Source organism: Anas platyrhynchos, chromosome 18, assembly GCF_047663525.1.
Source record: "Anas platyrhynchos isolate ZD024472 breed Pekin duck chromosome 18, IASCAAS_PekinDuck_T2T, whole genome shotgun sequence".
NCBI lineage: Eukaryota > Metazoa > Chordata > Aves > Anseriformes > Anatidae > Anas > Anas platyrhynchos.
Window position 1 is genome coordinate 9,512,986 of NC_092604.1, and position 17,045 is coordinate 9,530,030.

Here is a 17,045-nt window from a genome sequence, read left to right on the forward strand (position 1 = left end):
CCAGGGAGAGAGGAAAGATCATTTGGAGATTGTTTGCTGTTTACTCAGTCACGCTAACTCATCTTGCCAGTTTTCTGGCGGCCCCAGCCAAGAGCTTTCGCCTCTGACAGCTTCTGTGCTCTCTCCTTCCTCCTCTGATTACGCAGCCCAATCTGTCACCCTGCCGACGGGGGTCTCTACCCTGCTGATGGCTTTCCACACTCGGCAGTAATGACTTTTGGCAGGCCGGGAAGGCGCGAGAGCTTCTTCCCCAGCTTGGAGAGCCGTTAGGCCCTCTCTGCCTGTTAGCTAAAGCACTTTGTGAGGTTCTTTGGTAAATAAATGAGTCATTTTAATCCAACTGACAGCCTGGCACCTGAGCAAGCTGCCTTCCATCTGTACTTCTAGGCCTCATGTAGGCAGCCAATTGTCAAGCTCAGGGCCTTCAAGACCTCACCATTGAGTGTCTTTCAAAAGCAACTTTAGCAATTTCCTTTGCCCTAATTAGATTGTGTGCGAGGGATTGTGTAAACTTACAAAAGTTTAGTGGCTGTGTTGGCTCTCATGTTCTGCAGCAACGTGCCTCACTTTAGGCATGGTGTTTTTGCCCTCTGTTCCCTTGCACCCACCCCTCTGTGCCTCACTACCCCCTTCCAGGCCACGAGGACAGGATGGTGACACCAGTTTTTAGGAACAAAGATTTCAGTGTTTCTGCAAGCCCTCAGGTAGATCAGGCTGTGATGCTGGGCCATTCTGTGACTTGCATTTGGGGTCAGGCCAGGAACGTGGTTAAGGCTTCAGATTATTGTTTGGTTGGCATTTGGGTTTTCTTTACAATTGCACTGCAGTGGTTTCTTTCTTCTTGCTCCTGTGAGATGGTCACTTAATCTTCGTTTTCCACAATCCATTGACTAGAATCGGCAGTGATCTGCGGAGGTGTCATATTCTTGATTTCCCTTTTATTGAGGAATGGTTGTGTAAGGTCACGTGTGGAAGGGGGAATGCTCTCTGGGGCAAAGGAAAAGGAGGGAGGGTAGTAAATTGGAAATCTGTTGGGCTTTCTGAAGGAGTGTTGGCAGCAGGTTAGTGCTTCTGCGTAGGGAATAAATGTAGCGCTAGCAAAACTGGGTAATTGTTGCTTGAGCTGTGTTCTGTTTCCTGGCACGGTGACCCAAAAGTATTTTTCTAAAGATCTGAGAAGCAAGAAGCTCTTGGGCTCTGCCAGCAGAGGAAGGCAAATCAGCTCAAACTTTTTATCCTAATTCTACCTTGCTGCTGCCTACCAGGGTCTTTGAGGAAAAGGAGCTACAGGAGACGCAGGTGGACTGATACTGAGGAATCTTTGAGAGTTTGCAAAACACTCCAATTACCAGTAAATCCCAAGATACTTCTGAAAGAAAGCCAAGCTAAACCCCAAGAGAACAGCTGCTGATATATGTCAGTAACAGCTGAATGGAGTTGGTGGCATTGTGAAAGCAGAAGTGAATACAGGGCTGGCGATGGGAGAGCCTCCTCCTGAAATGTCCCTGGCTGTTTGTTATGCTTTTGGTTAACCTTTCAACTTCCCTGCTTCCTTTGGCAAATGTACGTGTGAACAATGCTGTCTGTGGCGGTGGTTTCACAGCCAGAGGTATTAAGAAAAGTTATCTCAGAAGAGGAGGGAAATAGTCCTGATGGGTGAGGGATGGTTCCTTCACCTCCCTGTGCTGGTGGTGCCTGCTCGTGACCACAGGGACAGCTTAGCTAACTGCATATTTGGGGTAAACTGACCCTGCCCCAAGGCCAGAGCCCTCTGATCAGCCACAGCCCTGCCTAGACTGCTCGCTATGAGAAAGAGCACGGTGTAGGAAAAGACCAAAGACTTGTCAGCGTGGGAGCACATAACAGAACCAGCAAAAGCAGAATCAGGCGTCAGCACTCCTGTCTGATTGTGCTGTAGAGTTTATAATCTTGTTATCCTGGTAACTGCTGTACACATTCCCCGACTTCTCTAGATTTATTTTCTCCAACCTCCTTTAAATGGCTTTTTGTACATCTGTTCATCTGACTCTGGGAACAAGTCGATTCTTAATGAGCGTGCTGGAGCTAAAGTGTGTGTTATTTCAGAGTGGGCGCTGTGGAAAGTGTCTCCTCTTTTACTGCAGTTGGAGCCACAAAGCAACCTGGCTAGTGCTTATGAGAAGGCCTTTGCTGCCAAAACATCAGCTTCCTAGTCTTTTAACGTGTGTGGGAGTTGCATGAAAACACTTCAGTGGGTGGCTGACACATTTTTAGTACATTAAGCTCCTGCTTACGTTCTTAATATATTCTATTTTGCAACTAGCTAAAAGATACACGTGTTCCAAAACATTTCCTAACAGAGTTAAATCTGCACACCTGCTCTGTTATTGTGCGTGGTGAATGTAAAATCCAAGGAGTATGTGAGGACATTACTAATGAACAGAAAATCAAGAAGGGAGATCGAACCACGCTTGCACTCTCTCCATTTTGAATGCTATTTAAACTCTTTTCTCTTTGAAAGGATATATATTTTTTGAGCTGCACTGGCTGTAGATAACTAAAGGGTCTCGCTCAAGTCCTGCAAGTTGATGCATTTTCTCACCAGCTGGCACATGAAATAACTTGCCTGAGAGTAGCTTCAGACTGTTTTCTTCAGGGCTGAGTTTTGTTTCTCCAAATCAAAGCCAGACTGGTGAAAATCTAAGGGATAGCTGAAGTCCCCTTCCCTCGAGCTGTCCTTCAGCTTCCTGCAGGTTCTACTAAATTGTTTGGTGGCCTTTTATCACAGGGCCAGGTGACCTGCAAGTCTTCTGCTCCTCAACTTCAGACCATCGCCTAGGAAACAACTAATCAGTAGTGGTTGGAGATGAGCGTGTCTTTGGGCATTCTACTCAAGGCCGAGGGTCCTTGGTCATTGCTTCGTGGCCATTTTCCTCATGAGCAGCCTGGCTGTTCTTAGGCTCGCCGTAGAGGAGGTTACGCTGAGAAGTAACGTTGCCTTACAGGGGTTTGATTCTGCCTCTCTCATTGTTTGGGCAGTAGGTGCTACGAGCAGATCTGTTTTCAGCAGTGGTACAAACTGAAGAACTAAAGTATCACTATGGTATCACTTAGTGGTATCACTGCCGTGACGAAAGGTGACTCTGATATAATGCAAAGGGACCGGAGCAGACTGCCGTAATTCAACACCACTTTCTTGAAATTGATGTTTTTATATCCTCCAAGCTTTGGCCCATAGCAGTGGAACACTTTCTATTGTATTAGCCTGTTACCAATCTCCCTTGCATTTTAAACCCTTACCCTTATTTTTGACCTCAGTCCATCTCTCCCCAAACCAGGCACATAAAAATCCTACTTGCATAGCCAGTTGTCCCAGCATAATCACTACCCTAGGAGAGTTCTTAATTTGCTGATATCTGCAAAGCATTTTTACAGTAATTTCCTTATTAATTTTAAAGGATGTCGCAGCACGTGGGCTGGACCTGCCTCAAGTTACGTGGATCGTGCAGGTAGGTTTGCTGTGTTTGTGTATGCGTACGTATGTATTAAGCTCAGCCTTGCTCAGATGAAAACCCCCTTCCAGTCCACATCCTCTTTCTGCCGTTTTGCTTGCCTTTGTGCTGGTGCCTACAGGTGTGAGAGACCTGCGTGTTCCCGACGACAGGACCAGGAGTCAAGGCTGACAGTCTGTTTTCCTTCTCAATAACTTGAGTATTGTCAGCAGTGTAATAATGTTCTGCTGGCTGGGAGGAAACACCTCCTGCTCCCCCCCCCCCACGGGAAGCTAAATTCTGTGAAGCACTGGCCGTTTCTTTTGCAGTTCTGTGTTTCTGATTTTCTGAGATTGGTGGGGAGGCAGTTCCACGAGGAGTTTAAGTGCAGTCCTAATGTTAAACATTGAGTAGCCCAATCCTGCCTGTGCAATGACCTGAATGTTTCGGGTTAGGTTTTGCTGGGTTGGGACTGGGACTGGGTAGCTGTAAGCATTCAGCTTTCAGTAGAACTGCATAGTTCAGGTTTTTCCCTTTAAAACAAAAACAACCACCACCACCAAACAAACAAACAAAAAACCATGAACACTGCATTGCTGCTGACAGAAATACTCTCTTTGGGGAGGGGAAAAAAAACTAAGGGAGATGGATTGAACCTTAAAAATAGCAGCCTGTCATTTCAAATAGGAAGCTGGGGGCATGAAGCAGATTTCATTTTTGCAAAAGATTTATAATTAAAAGAAAGGTTAGTTGAATTCAGCAAAACTGATCTAGAGATTCTCCTCTATCAAGTGACACCTGGGTAGAAAGAACAGTGCACAAAGCCTCAACAAAACAGCCTTTTAATTTCTACCTCATCCCTTCAGGTAACAAATTTTATTTTAATTTTGTGTTTGTTTTTTTTTTTTTAAAGACGAAAGATTTTGTAGCAGCTAGCTAGTCAGAGAAGGCTGGGGAAGTGAAGTCTTTAATTCCCAGCTCTGTATATTAATATAATTTACCAAAGATACAGTTGCCAGTGTTAGAACGCAGTGCAAATTACCTCAAGCCCTGGGAGATTTCTGTGTGTCCAGAAGGCGAAATCTCAGCTGTCCTGAGAGCTGTGTCCAAGAGCAAGGACCTGCAGGGAGCAATTAGATTGCTCACAGCATCTTACTCACACCTCTAGCCAGTAGAAACTTTGCCAGAGGGCACAGGTATAAACACTAGAGTGGGCTTTGGTTGTTGGTTTTTTTCCAGTTAAACTGCTGAGGGCTCATTTCTAAGCAGTATCTCTGTGCATGTTCATTTTTTCCAGGAAAGAGGGGTAGGGGGAGAATAGGGGGAGGCTAAAGGGAGGGAAATAGGTCACCCTTTATCAGATCTTGCAAATGGCTGGGCATTTTTGATCCCCAGAGAAGTAAACGAGGGGCACCGCTATTTGGGGTGGGACGGAGCTTTAAGCAACGTTTCAATAGCGCCTCGTGGTTATGGGTGGAAAGACAACTGCTGCCTGAAGGACTTACTCCCCCATCTCTTTTAGGTTTCCTCTATCCAGTAATGTATCCAGTAACCTCTGATTTGGTTTAATTCAAACAAAGCAATTTAGCCCAACCCCAGGTTTAAATTTGTCATGTTTCATTTCGCCGCTTTTCTCCCAGAAGCAGGCAGCTTCTTGCTTCGGATGTATGGGCACTGCTGAGGGTTGTTTGGTTTGAGGTTTTTGTGTGTTTTTTCCTTTTCTTTTTTTTTTTTTTTTTGAGGGAAGCAAACAGGTTCCTGACGTGCCTGTATAGAAATAAAATGTAAAAGGCAAAGAGAGACACTGAGATGGGGAAAACTGTCCTATTATCTGAAAGTTGGCCAATGTGTCACATTCACATGTCAAAAAACTGCCGTGGCTGAGGGGGTTGAGTGATGGTTACAGGGATGAGTCCGATGGGCTCTTCCTAAACAGACTGATTCCGAGGCAAGTACAGCGTGTGGGTTTTGCCCAGATCCCCTTTGTTTCAGGCGAGCGGGCTGAGCGTCTCGTTTATAATTAACACGCCGTGTTCTGTTAATTCCTCCTTTCCCTTCTCGTGTTCCCTTTTTGAAGTATAACGCTCCGGCTTCACCTGCGGAATACATCCACCGGATCGGGAGGACGGCTCGGATTGGCTGTCACGGGAACAGCCTGCTTGTCCTGGCGCCTTCGGAGGCAGAATATGTCAGCTTGCTGGCTTCTCACAAGATTAAGTGAGTCAGAAACGCGAACAAAAGTTTCAGCTCATCCTTGCTAATTAACCTTCCGTGGCACTTTCAGCGGGACTGTAGCTCGCGCAGGTTTTAATAAGAATTTATTAATTCTTGTGATCCAGGACCAGCCCCAGACTAGCAAAAGGAGAGGAGGGGGAAAGCGTGCGAAAAATCATCAGCCTGACAGATTGTGTGCAGGCGAGTGTGTGCGGCGAGGGGCAGAGAGGAGATGGTAGTCGGAGATCCTTCGCACCCGGTTGTTATCTCTGTGGCCCTGGGTTCAAGCCGTGGCTATGCGGAGATCACAAGTCAAATGAGCCTGTCAAATGCTAACTGGCCATCTGCCTGCATAGCACCATATTGTCAGAGATTGTGCTTTCGCTTCAGGAGAGATCCGGCGGAGAAATAGCTAGGGAGCTGTGGGTCATAGCTGGCAGGTAATTGGCCCAGATAGGTTGTGTAAGTGGCTTGTGACAGAAATAGGAGAGGCTTTTGCGAGTGGTGAGGGCTCAGTGTGGTCCTGGAAGGCAAAGAGGGCAGTGGATTCAGCAGACCAGAACTGGGGTACGTTTCCTGGCTAGCTGAGAAAGCTGCTCTTACACCGGCTGTAGCTAGGGCAGGGGAATAGGCAGCAAGGAGCCAGGCTGGTGAAGGGCCAGCCCAAAGTGCAGTCAGCTCTGCTCGCACAGTTGTCCCTTTGTGGGGGGGGAAAAAAACCCTCAAACCCCTCAGCATTGCTATTCAGGAGCACTCTCAGGTCCCAAGCCTCCTCGGCAGTCAGCTGGAGATACGTGACTCCCCTTGCTCCCTGCTTTGCTGTCTCTTGGCTTTTCAGAACAGCAGCCGAGCGGAGTCCTTTTAGTGTTGTACTGGTGTTGATGGAGCCCTGTAAACTCGTGCACAAATTAGTTCCCTTTTATTTCTCGTGTTTATGTCGGGTGGAGCTGCTTGGAGCTGTATTTGGTTTTGCATCCTTGAAACAAACAAATGTTGGCAGTAAATACAGGCTTATTCTAGGCTGTGAGCCATTTAGTGGTCTAACAAAGAGCCATCCATCATCCCAGGTAACTATCTATTAAGCAGACACCAGCAAGACATGGAGGGCTAAGCTGACAGGGTTTTTTTTCATGTAACAAACAGCACTGACATTTAAAGGTGAAATCCCACATAATTGTGAATTTTTAGTTCCAACTAGAAAGTTTTATTTTTCTATTTTACAGCATTTGGGGAAGGCTTGGAGAAAGGAGACAGAATTTTCCCTCCTTTTTTTTTTTTCCCCCCAATTTTAAATGTTAATGCTTTTATCCGATTTTGTTGGTTTTTTTTAACAAGTTTAAGGAGCGGTGTCAGTCACCCACGCTGGTAATTATATCTGCTAAGGAGACCTGTTGTTGAGCCAGCCGCTGTTCGTCAGGCATCTGGAGAAGACTGTGCTCAGTGTGCGGAGGGAGGTTTATGTGGATATTTTTCCTCTACTTCTCAAATCACTACAGCCAAACAACTCTGGGGACTGTCTTTTCTTGTTTGGTTGGTTTATATTCTTCATAAAATGCGCTGCCCCAGAGAGAAGGGACTTCCCAAAAAAGGAGTGTAATTCCCCTCCTTTGACCCCTGGCTTCAGATGGAAGGAAATGAGTGGCTAATTGGCATGGGTGGGCGATTCGGCCTGGTTGCAGTCATGTGTCCTCTGCTCTTCCTGCATGGTGTGAGAAGGGGGCAGCGGAACAGAAGAGAGAGCTGATGAATTACAGAGAAGATGCGGGAAGGCAGCTTGAAGCTAAAGGCAGCAAGTGCCATCAGCACAAATTGCCGTTACCCTTCATAAACAGAGCATTACGCTGATAATCCTGACAATTTAATTCAGTGCGGTGGTGAAAGACAGCATGTGTCGGACGCTCTCCGATCCTCTTAAGCACTGATAATTTTTGTTTCTTTATCCTAAGTCTGTGTAGCTTTTGATTGGGACTGCACGAGTTACTGGACTTTGCATTTTGTTTTAATTCTTCGCTTCAATTTGAAGTCTGTTGTTTCTTACTGGGGATGAGTGTGTTGTGAATTGTTCTTTAATTTTTTTTTTTCTTTAAATGAAATTCCTGCTGGGTTTATTGAAATGTAAATACTTCATGAAATATGTATTTCTAAGAAGACAAAGCATGAGACAGGTCCTCACCGTCTTTGGTTGGTGTAAATGAGTAGTTCCAGTGCCGCACTGATTTGCGGTGGATGAGGATCAGACCCAGAGTTTTTTCTTAAACCCCTCCACCCACCCCAGCATGCTTGGGAGTAAGTCCAGAAATGTTGAGGGTTGGAAGTAATGAGAGCAGACGTGGCTTTGTTCCTGGATGAAAATCCACTTCGGAATTAGGGATGACTGCCTTTGAAATTGGAAATCGCTCGCAATTAATTTTCACCGGTACCTGAAGCCTCTCCTTGGCTTCCACTGTGGAAAAGCAGCATTAACCTTTGCCAAAGCGATCTCACTTTGGCTCTGCTGAGATCAGCAATCCCCGATGGGTCTCGAGAAAGCTGCGTGCCTCTCTGTAACTTTCTTTTCAATCTTTGTGCGGCTTGAAGTTGTGGCTCCTCTACCCAACTGTAACCGCGTATGTACACGCACACACACGCTGATGTTCAGTGTGCATTTTCCCACCCCCCCCCTTTTTTTTAAAGGTTAGACTCCAAAATGTTCTGTCTCACCTCTAAGCATAACTAACAGATTTTCCTTCAAAGGCAGAAGGTGAGGAGCAGTAGAAAGTCAGCGAGATTTACTTTTTTTTTCCTCCTTTTGCTTATGTCTCTTTCAGTTCCTTCAACTGCAATCTAGCAGCGCCTGCCTCGACAGCTATCAGATAATTTCTTTATCTCCTAACGGCGGCCTAACTAATTTATAAAGGCAAACCCATCACCGTGAAGGCACGAGTCATTTCTCTCCCCTCTCCGCGCTGTGCTCTTCTCTCCCCCCCTGCCTTCGCCCGCTCCCCTCGCCTGATGCTCCCCGCTGCGAACCAGGTTCACGGCTCTGTTCGGCTGCGAGCTGGCGGCGCGCCAGGAGCGGGGAGGATCGGCGAGGGGGTGACACATCAGACAAATCAATGTCAGGGGGTTGACGTTTTCATTCAGCGCCGTGTCAGGGCAGCCTTTTTGGTGGGGGGGGGGAAGGGGAGGGACGCTTCTTCGCTCGCTTAAGCGGTTGCCGTTTATGTTTTAATTTGCTGTTATACTTTTCACAAACAGAGAGACCCTCAGTTGTCTTTTTATGCTCCGTTTCCCTTTCTCCCCCATCACTCCCCCGCCTTTCTCGGCAGCCTCAGTGGAGGAATCTGCTCTGTGGAGTCCCAGCTGCACAAAGATGGGGCTTCTCTCCCACGTAGGGTATCTCTTGGCCACGCTGGCCTTTACCTTCCAGGCTGTGTGATCGCTTCTCTGGACCATCTCTTCCTTTCCTTGTGTTGTGACGAACTGGCTGAGGTTGAAAATGCAGATTGCAGGAAGAAAAGGTATCCGTTGCTTAAACTGGGAGGGGACAGGGAACAGGCCAGGATCACAGTATCCTGTAATGAAGAGTGTGGTGAAGAATCACCTGTTCCTCCTGGTCAGGGGTTTTGTGATCCCTGAGTGAAGAGGAAGGGGAGATCCTTGTTACAATCTCTTCCTACACTTCACAGAAAATCATCAGTGCCTCTTTTCAGAAGCCACGTACACCTGTCTGACCGTATGAGAGCTGGTAGGCCCCCAAGATGTACCTCTTCCTTAAACTGTTGTAAACCCAAATGAACGCCTTTGTTTCCATGCATTATTTATAATTGATTCTGGTATAAAAAGGCAAAGAATCTCTTTTCTAGAGATGACCTTTGCCCGTTGCTGAAATGCAGCAACTTGAAAATTTGGGCTCACAAACTTCAGCTTTTATTCTCTGAGTAATTCCCTTGGAAATGGGACCCAGTTTGGATGCAGCTGTAATATTAATTGCCTGAAGCTGCACAGCTGTTCCTGTGCTGTGTCACCTGGCGTGTGTGTGCCCCACAAGGCAGTGTTAAAGAGGACAAAGAATATCTAGTCTCGTGTAAAAGCATCTCTAAATGGGACCACTCGCATGCTTTAAAATGAATCGGGTTCTTAAGTGCTAGTGGTATCTGGGCCATAGCAGTACCCAGCAGCGTTCTGCAAGCTGGACTGGAGAATAAATCATCTGGTTGAATCTACAGGAAGAATGTGAGTCGACAGAATGAAAATAAATGCCCAGTGTGAAACCTGGCTAGGACAGCTGACTGAGTCGCCTGAGTTTAAAAAATAAATAAATAAATAAAATGTGTTGGGTCCCTGATGGGCAGGGCTTTGGCTTTGCACTTTAGAGGAGAAAGAAGGTGAGTTCTCAGAATGGGGAAGGAAATCAAGCCACTTATTTGGCATCAGAGGTGGCTTTTGAAGCTATAAATGAGTGGGAGAGCATGTCCGTCAGGTACTGTGTTTCTGAGCCCTCACCCAGACAATGTAGCAAGAGGTTGGGATGATGTAAAATGTTGCAGGAGAGAGGTGTGTGAGACTTGGCTTCATAGGAAAAGTTCCTTGGGATCCTGTTGTTTCAGTGTGAGAGGAAGGAGCTGTGTCTCTACACAGCTTTAGTTCTAGGTCTTCAGCTTTGTGAGCATGGCCACTAACGTGGGTGGAAAATATGGTGTGTAAACGTCAAAACTCTCTGTTCCTTTGGATGAGGGTTGAGCAATGTCTCTGATCTTTAAGAGAATCCAGCAGCTAAATCAGGGGAGATGAGATGTAGGAGAAGCAGAAAAGCAAACTTGTTCTGGCAGAGCTGAGAACTCAGCAAAGTGAGAGCAGCACATCTTTCTAGCCTGTATGTGCAGGTCAGGCTAGAGCCCAAGTCAGGCTCTTTCTCACGCTTGCACAAGCTACAAAATGCATCTGCTCCCTGCCCATGGCATATCATGGACAACGAAATGGGTGACATCCTTTGGGTTCAAAGTGGAGGTCACACCGTATTGTTATAAAGTAAACCTACATGAAACATTACTGTTACAAGCTGCTTGAACTCTACACCTAGAGTCTTTTACTGGAAAACCAGTAAAAGAAAACTAAATGTTTCCTGTTTGTCTTGTTGCGAGGAAAGAAAAATTAGGGAAACAGAAATATAATTAAAGGCCTGGAGTTTTTTGTTGGTTAGTTATGCTGGTTGAGAACCAAGGAGCCTTTCAGTGGACTGTTTTTGTTTGCCATCCTTGGCTATTCTGAAGCCTTGTTGGTACCAGATTCTGTGTTGGTGACTAGTAGTGATGACAAGATAGTTGGTAAAATGTTGTCTCTGTTCCAGTGAAAGCACCAGTTCAGCTGGGGCTGAGATTTCGTGTTGATGACATTTTTGAAGTTGCTGGGGGAGTCGCTAAGACCTCGTGTATTTCAGGGATAAATGCTTTAAGTTGAATATATAAATCTCAATCTTCTTGCAATCCATTATCAGCTTGAAGTTTGTTACATGCTATGTTTTAAAAAGTAGAAGAAATCATTGACTTTTTTTTTCTTTGTTGCTTCAGTGTCTCAGAGATAAAGATGGAGAAGGTATTATCCAGCCTGATGAAAGACGATCGCTTCAAGTTGCCCAGACCAAGAAGCAAGGTGAGTTATTTTGCTGATTTGGAATTGCTGCAATTTTCATTTACCAGTTAAGCATCATAAATATTCCTCCCTTAGCTTCCATCTTTATGGTATGATGGTTGGTCTGTCCATAGTGTCAGGCAATGCAAATAATCATAGAACCACCTTAGGTCACAGTTGCCCAGTCTTTAAACTGCTGTCCCCCAAAACCAGTTCCTTCTAACTCTTCAGCAAATATTTTTAGTAGACAGCAAAGGTTTCTAGCTGCAAAAGTTTTCTGTTTTTTTCCCGGTGTTTCTGTTCTCCTTGGGTTTTCTGTATTAAAATACTGTTGGAGATTACAAATAACACAAAACTTTTTGAAGGAATGAGCAAAATGTATTTGGTATTGTGCTCTGTAGGCTTTTTAATTATTATCTGTATTTACTTGGAGCCTGAAACAAAGCTCTCTGTGTTGACAGTCACCTTTTCATTGACTTTGGCAAATTTTGGGTCTGCCATCAGTTTGCTAATTCACAGAATTCAGTCATTTGCAGGTGACATCTTTGGTGTTTCTGCATTCTGGCAAATCACATCTTCCATGAACCCTCGCTCTGAATGGAAGTCAAGAGCACGTCAAGCATGATGCAGCATGTGTTGTTTTTTTTGGTTGGTTGTTTTTTGGTTGGTTGTTGTTATGTCTGCTTGTTCTTTGTTTTAACATGTATGAGCCTACAACCTGCCCAGTACCTTCTCAGATGACTGTTAAGAACTGCAGTGGTTTTATGTAAAGATACTTTTAAAGATGTTCAGTTTTCCTGCATGCTTCACAGAAAGCTGCATTTGTAGCTCATGTAAGATACAGCTGTATATAAAGGTCATAATTTTTCACTGAAATCAGCCTGTAGTGTTTATATTTTAAATGTTTGGAACTTGTTTAGGGTACAGCCTCTTATTTTTTTTAGCAAGTATGTAAAAGCGCAGTTATGCTGTTTTAATGCAGAAGTTATTTTAAATAGCTTTTTTTTGTGAATAAATACTTTCCTTTTCTCTTGAATGTGCTTATAGGCAGGTAACTGTGTTTACTTTGGAGAGTTTTTCAACAATTAAATCTGTGAAGTTACTGCACTTTAGATTTGTTACCAACATGGGACAGAACGTTACCTGTTCCAGTCTCAAGAACAAGTGTAATTTCACAGGAAGTGAGCAAAATAGAGAAGGTGGTTTGGTATTTTTATTTTTCTTCCTCTTCTCTGGAAATTGACAGTTTGGTTTTTGAAAGTGGCAGGACAAACTGCATGCTGAATGTTGTTGAATGTCAGAGCTCAATACTTGAGCAGGTACAAAATGATTGATCCACTTCCAAAATTCTCACCTAAACATCTCAGTGCCTTTGTATCCTTGCCTTTGGATCAGCAATATAAAGCTAGCAAACCTGTTACCAGGACTGATCAGGTTGGTATTTCTGCCACGCTTTCACATTGTAGAATACTCTCTACATTTAAATGTAGAATGGTTTGATTTAAATACTCGTATTCTGCCTTTCTTGCTTTACTCAAAACAACAACAAAACCCCACAGACAAACAAAAAACAACCCCGATTTGAAAAGTAGCTATGTTACTCTCATTTTTTTTGCTGGGTAGTGCTGCCTAGGCATGCCCTGCCATGCCAGCTGCTGTACGTGAGCACCAGTACAGAAGGAGCTGGTTCCTTTCACTTGCAGTCAAAGGTGGGATTGAACTCCTGTATTCCCTCTGCCTTCAAAGTGAATGGGATTTTGCTGTTGACTTCACTGGAGCTGAGGTACATCCACTCAGTCTGTAGGATAGTCTGAATCTGCTGCAGGGACTTAGAAATACAAAATTACCTATTTTTATGTGACTCAGAATCTTAAAGAATTGAGACTGAGAAATAGAGTTTCTCTTTCTGGAAAAAAAATAATTTCATCCCCATTATAGAGATTACCATAGGCCTGTCAATATCAAATAGATATCTTCAGGAATTACTTGAAAAATAAATTAAATGCAATCAAGAATTCATTTAATTTGTTAGATTTGTATTTTATTGCCATCAGAGGCTCTGTAAGTGGTCTGTAATGCTTCCTGAGATGCTGCAGGGACGTGTTTATGAGTTTTAAGGGAGGTTAATCTCTATTAAATTCCCTAAGTTTGCTGTAAAGCCAGTAGAATAAGCTGGGAATGCAACGGACACTGCATAGGACAGAGAGTGATTGAGGACTTGTTGTTACGAGGAGCTGAGCCTGATCCATTTGTGATGTTGCCGTTCGAGAGCGAGTTAGCTTTGCTTATCAGCTCTCGGTGCGTTGAGTCATGTATATATTATGGTGGTGCACACAGGAACCTCATTATAATGCTCTTCGGTTCTCATTGCCTCAACTGAAGTCCATTATAAGCACCCCGTTGGAACATGCATTTTTTGGGCTTCTGTGTGCAGCCAGGGAGCAAGCTGAAGTGCCTGTAAAATGTATATTTTATATTTAGGTGTATAAAATATATATGTGGCTATGTCTGGGTGTGTGAATGTTCACCTGCCTACAAAGAGAATAAATTTGATCTTTCAACTTTTATGGAGGGGGGCAGGGGGACTTGGCGAGTTCTAGAGAAGGTGTGTGGAGGTTAGTAAAAAGTTGTTATTAAAACAAAATCCTTCATTTTGTTTTGAAGTATAATGGAAGCAGGAGATGTTACAGCCTGTGCTTTTGGCTTTTCTTTTTTTTTTTCTGCTTTAGGAAAGAACTCCTCTACCTCAAGCCTAGTTTTATTGTGTCTCTATCCTTTCTCCCATTAACATACTCTCTTAATGAAATCAGAGACTTTGAGTACTTATCCCAGCCTCTCAAACCTAAAAGCTGCAGTCTTTATAATTCCATGTTTCTTTCTTCTGAACGAGGGAGGTATGTTTTCTCCTAGTGAGGCCGGTGGGAGGTCCCCTGGTGTCTTGAACCAGTGAAGTCACGTTGCAACCAGGCCCGTCTCTTCTTCTAGGTTATTGGCACTGTTATTGATTACAGATGATACTAGTGGTTAGGGATCTGCCAGAATTGACTCTTATTTTAAGCAAATACAGGGTAGAAAAAGCTCTTCTATCCCACTACTTCTCCATAATGGTAGTAATGCTTATTACCTAACAGATACAACGTTCATCTGTGTGGAGAGTAGATCAAGCAAGCCTCTGGGGCAGGCTTTTATCTTCTGGGCCTTAGAAAAATGTGGAAGGGTCTCAAATTAATTGTCCTGTTCATCTGAACCAGGATGCGAGCAGGATTAAAGCTGGCTTGTGTGAGTAAAGCACACAGGATGGCTTCCAGTACACTTCCAGTAGCACTCTTGTATTTGATCTGCCCAGATACTCGCATGGTGTGCTGGTTTTGTTTTCGCAGTTTGGCTCTGAGTCAGTTTTAAATTTATTTTATTTTTTTATTTTTTAAAGATGAACCTCCCTGGAAGGCAGGAATCAAACACAGATTTTTATTTTTTTTTTTCATGCCCATTAGGGGGCAATTTTAAAATGAGATCTGTCTCAAGAGGCTGAAGGGGATAAAAGACAAGGTGGAGATGGGAGGAGGGGAGAAGCTGTTTTCTGAGTACATTATGTTCCCTGCCATTTGCTTTTTTCATTTATTTCTCTCGGACTGACCTCACACTTTGGAAATTATGCACCTAGTTTTTTATCCCTCATTTTTGTCTTACTTTTTTTTTTTTTCCCCCAGCACCAGGAAGAAGAGATGCCTCATTTTGAAACCTAAAGGGGGGAATAAGAAAAGTCCTTTGTAATATATTGCCATATTATCACTAAATCCCCTGACAGTTGTGACACAGAAGCAAGTCACCTGTCACTTAAGCTTGAGGTCTCTTTAATTTTCTCCTGGAATTCGCACCAGGCTGTCTTTAATTTGAGGCCTTTATTGGAATTCTGAAACCTTTCTGCCTCCCCGGTGCTCAGATCTATTCTGAGTGCTGTTACAGAATGTATACAATAACCAACAGAGGGATTCAGAGGGGGCTGAAGCACTGTTTATTTAACACTCTGGAGGGATTTTCGTGCTTATTCGGTCCTGGCTACCCGGCTTTCAATATCGCTTTGACAACCGTTATGCCCTTCTCATTAATTTTAAACAGTTAAAACACAGGAAAAAGAGAAAAAGTTTTCATTATTAAAGTGCTTTACTTTTTAATAACAGAGGATTCTGTCCGCCAGGGGAAAGGGCAAACCTCACTAATTTCACATTCATATTAAAAAACGCTGGGAAGGTGACACTTTGTGCTGCCAGGAGGCTTAACAAAAGAAAAGTGATGGGGACTAGGAGGAGCGGGCGGGGTGGGAGAAAGTTTTATGTTTCACGTCAATGGAAACTTGTTAGTCGCAGCGCCGAGTGTCCACTTCAGGGAGGCAGCACCACTTGTAGTTTATTAAACCTTTACAGAGGCCCCTCGACTGGAGCCTGTCTCAGCTGATTAATAGGCGCACATGAAGTCAAACTCGGAGACAGCTCTGGAACGGGTGTGCTGTCAGTCTCTGGAGCGCACCGGGAGATGGATAGCAGAGCCCGGCAATCTGGGAGATGCCCCGGGTAGCCTTAAAACACCAACGTTGGCTTTGCTGGAGATGCAGCCAGACAGTCCAGGCAGCGGGTGAGCAGGACCTCGGGTCCCCACGTGCGTTTGCTTCGCTGAAGGATTACGCAGAGGGCTCCTGAGTTGCAAAGAGGGCGCTGTGCAGGGACTGGGCCTGCATTTGGGGTCGTGCTGGCGGTGGATTTGCTGTTAGGATGCAGAGGGGCAGATCTGGATCAGCAGAACGTTTTGGGGGGGGTGTCAGCAGCATCGCCTGGCTTCCCCACTCACTGGTCAATGTGATGTGGCTCCCCTGGACAGCAGCAGGGCAGAGGGGATGCTTGCAGGCTGAGGGAGGGAGGGTTGTGCAGCATTAGCATGCAAATCTCCTGGGGAGGAACAACGGGACTGTTGTGGTGGCACAGGCCTAGTTACAGGGTAGTGGGAGGTGGATGTTTGTTTTCAGTCAGCCCTGGGCAGGAAGGCGAGGGGTTGACCAGTAACAAATTGCTGCCTTGGATCTGGCACTGCTTCATGTCTGAATGGCTTTTGAGCTCTGTGGTCCTTTCTTGGGGGAGTTGCATATCCATGGATGCTTGGCTTTGCACTTTGCTATCAACTTGCCATCAGATCTCTTGTTCTCTTGTCCACATTTCTTCTATCTGCCTTGGTACTTTAGAGAGGCAGAGCCTCTTTTCTCCTCCCAGTAACAGCTTGCTCCCAGTAACATTTGCCTTCCGTTTCCTGCACTGGATCCTACAGTCTGAGCATGGAAAAGCTTTTGCACGTGCAAAACTGCTTTTTCAGCTCAAGGAAATTTCTTCTGTCGTGTCTTTGGTGCAAGGGCCTTGTCTTACTCTGGAGGAGCCACCGGCAGTTACGGTTACCTGTGATGTACCGACAGGGAGCAAACTTCATGTAGACAGCAGTACTGAGAGGGTCATTTCAGTCGGCTCTGTTCACAGGTGCTGAATTTTTGGTCCATTGTCTGGGGTGTGGAGATCTCCTGCAGATCTCCTGCCCCACGAGTGCCAAGAAGAGGCCAGGCGCTATGGGGAACTGCGCAGGGGAACCCACAACATCAGCCTGACTCCCGATAAAGAACCTGGGTCCAGCAGAGTCCGTGTAGAGCCTGGGGAGAGTAATTCCAAAAAACTGCAGTGGAAATAAGCACTGGTATCTGGCCTGTTGAATCTG

General features: G+C 45.0%; 1 protein-coding gene across 5 annotated transcripts in view; it reads left to right on the top strand.

Moving 5' to 3' along the window:
- DDX31 (DEAD-box helicase 31) overlaps window positions 1-17,045 on the top strand; it is a 46,415-nt gene that overhangs the window by 14,742 nt on the left and 14,628 nt on the right. For 4 of the 5 annotated variants that reach the window (XM_072025381.1, XM_072025382.1, XM_072025383.1 and 1 more), the window contains exons 15-17: window positions 3,438-3,488; window positions 5,548-5,687; window positions 11,234-11,315. In XM_072025381.1, coding sequence (XP_071881482.1) covers window positions 3,438-3,488; window positions 5,548-5,687; window positions 11,234-11,315 — 273 coding nt within the window. Of the gene's footprint in view, window positions 1-3,437; window positions 3,489-5,547; window positions 5,688-11,233; window positions 11,316-11,820; window positions 15,927-17,045 lie in introns of all 5 variants that reach the window. The other variant, XR_011804031.1, reaches the window with a different exon arrangement.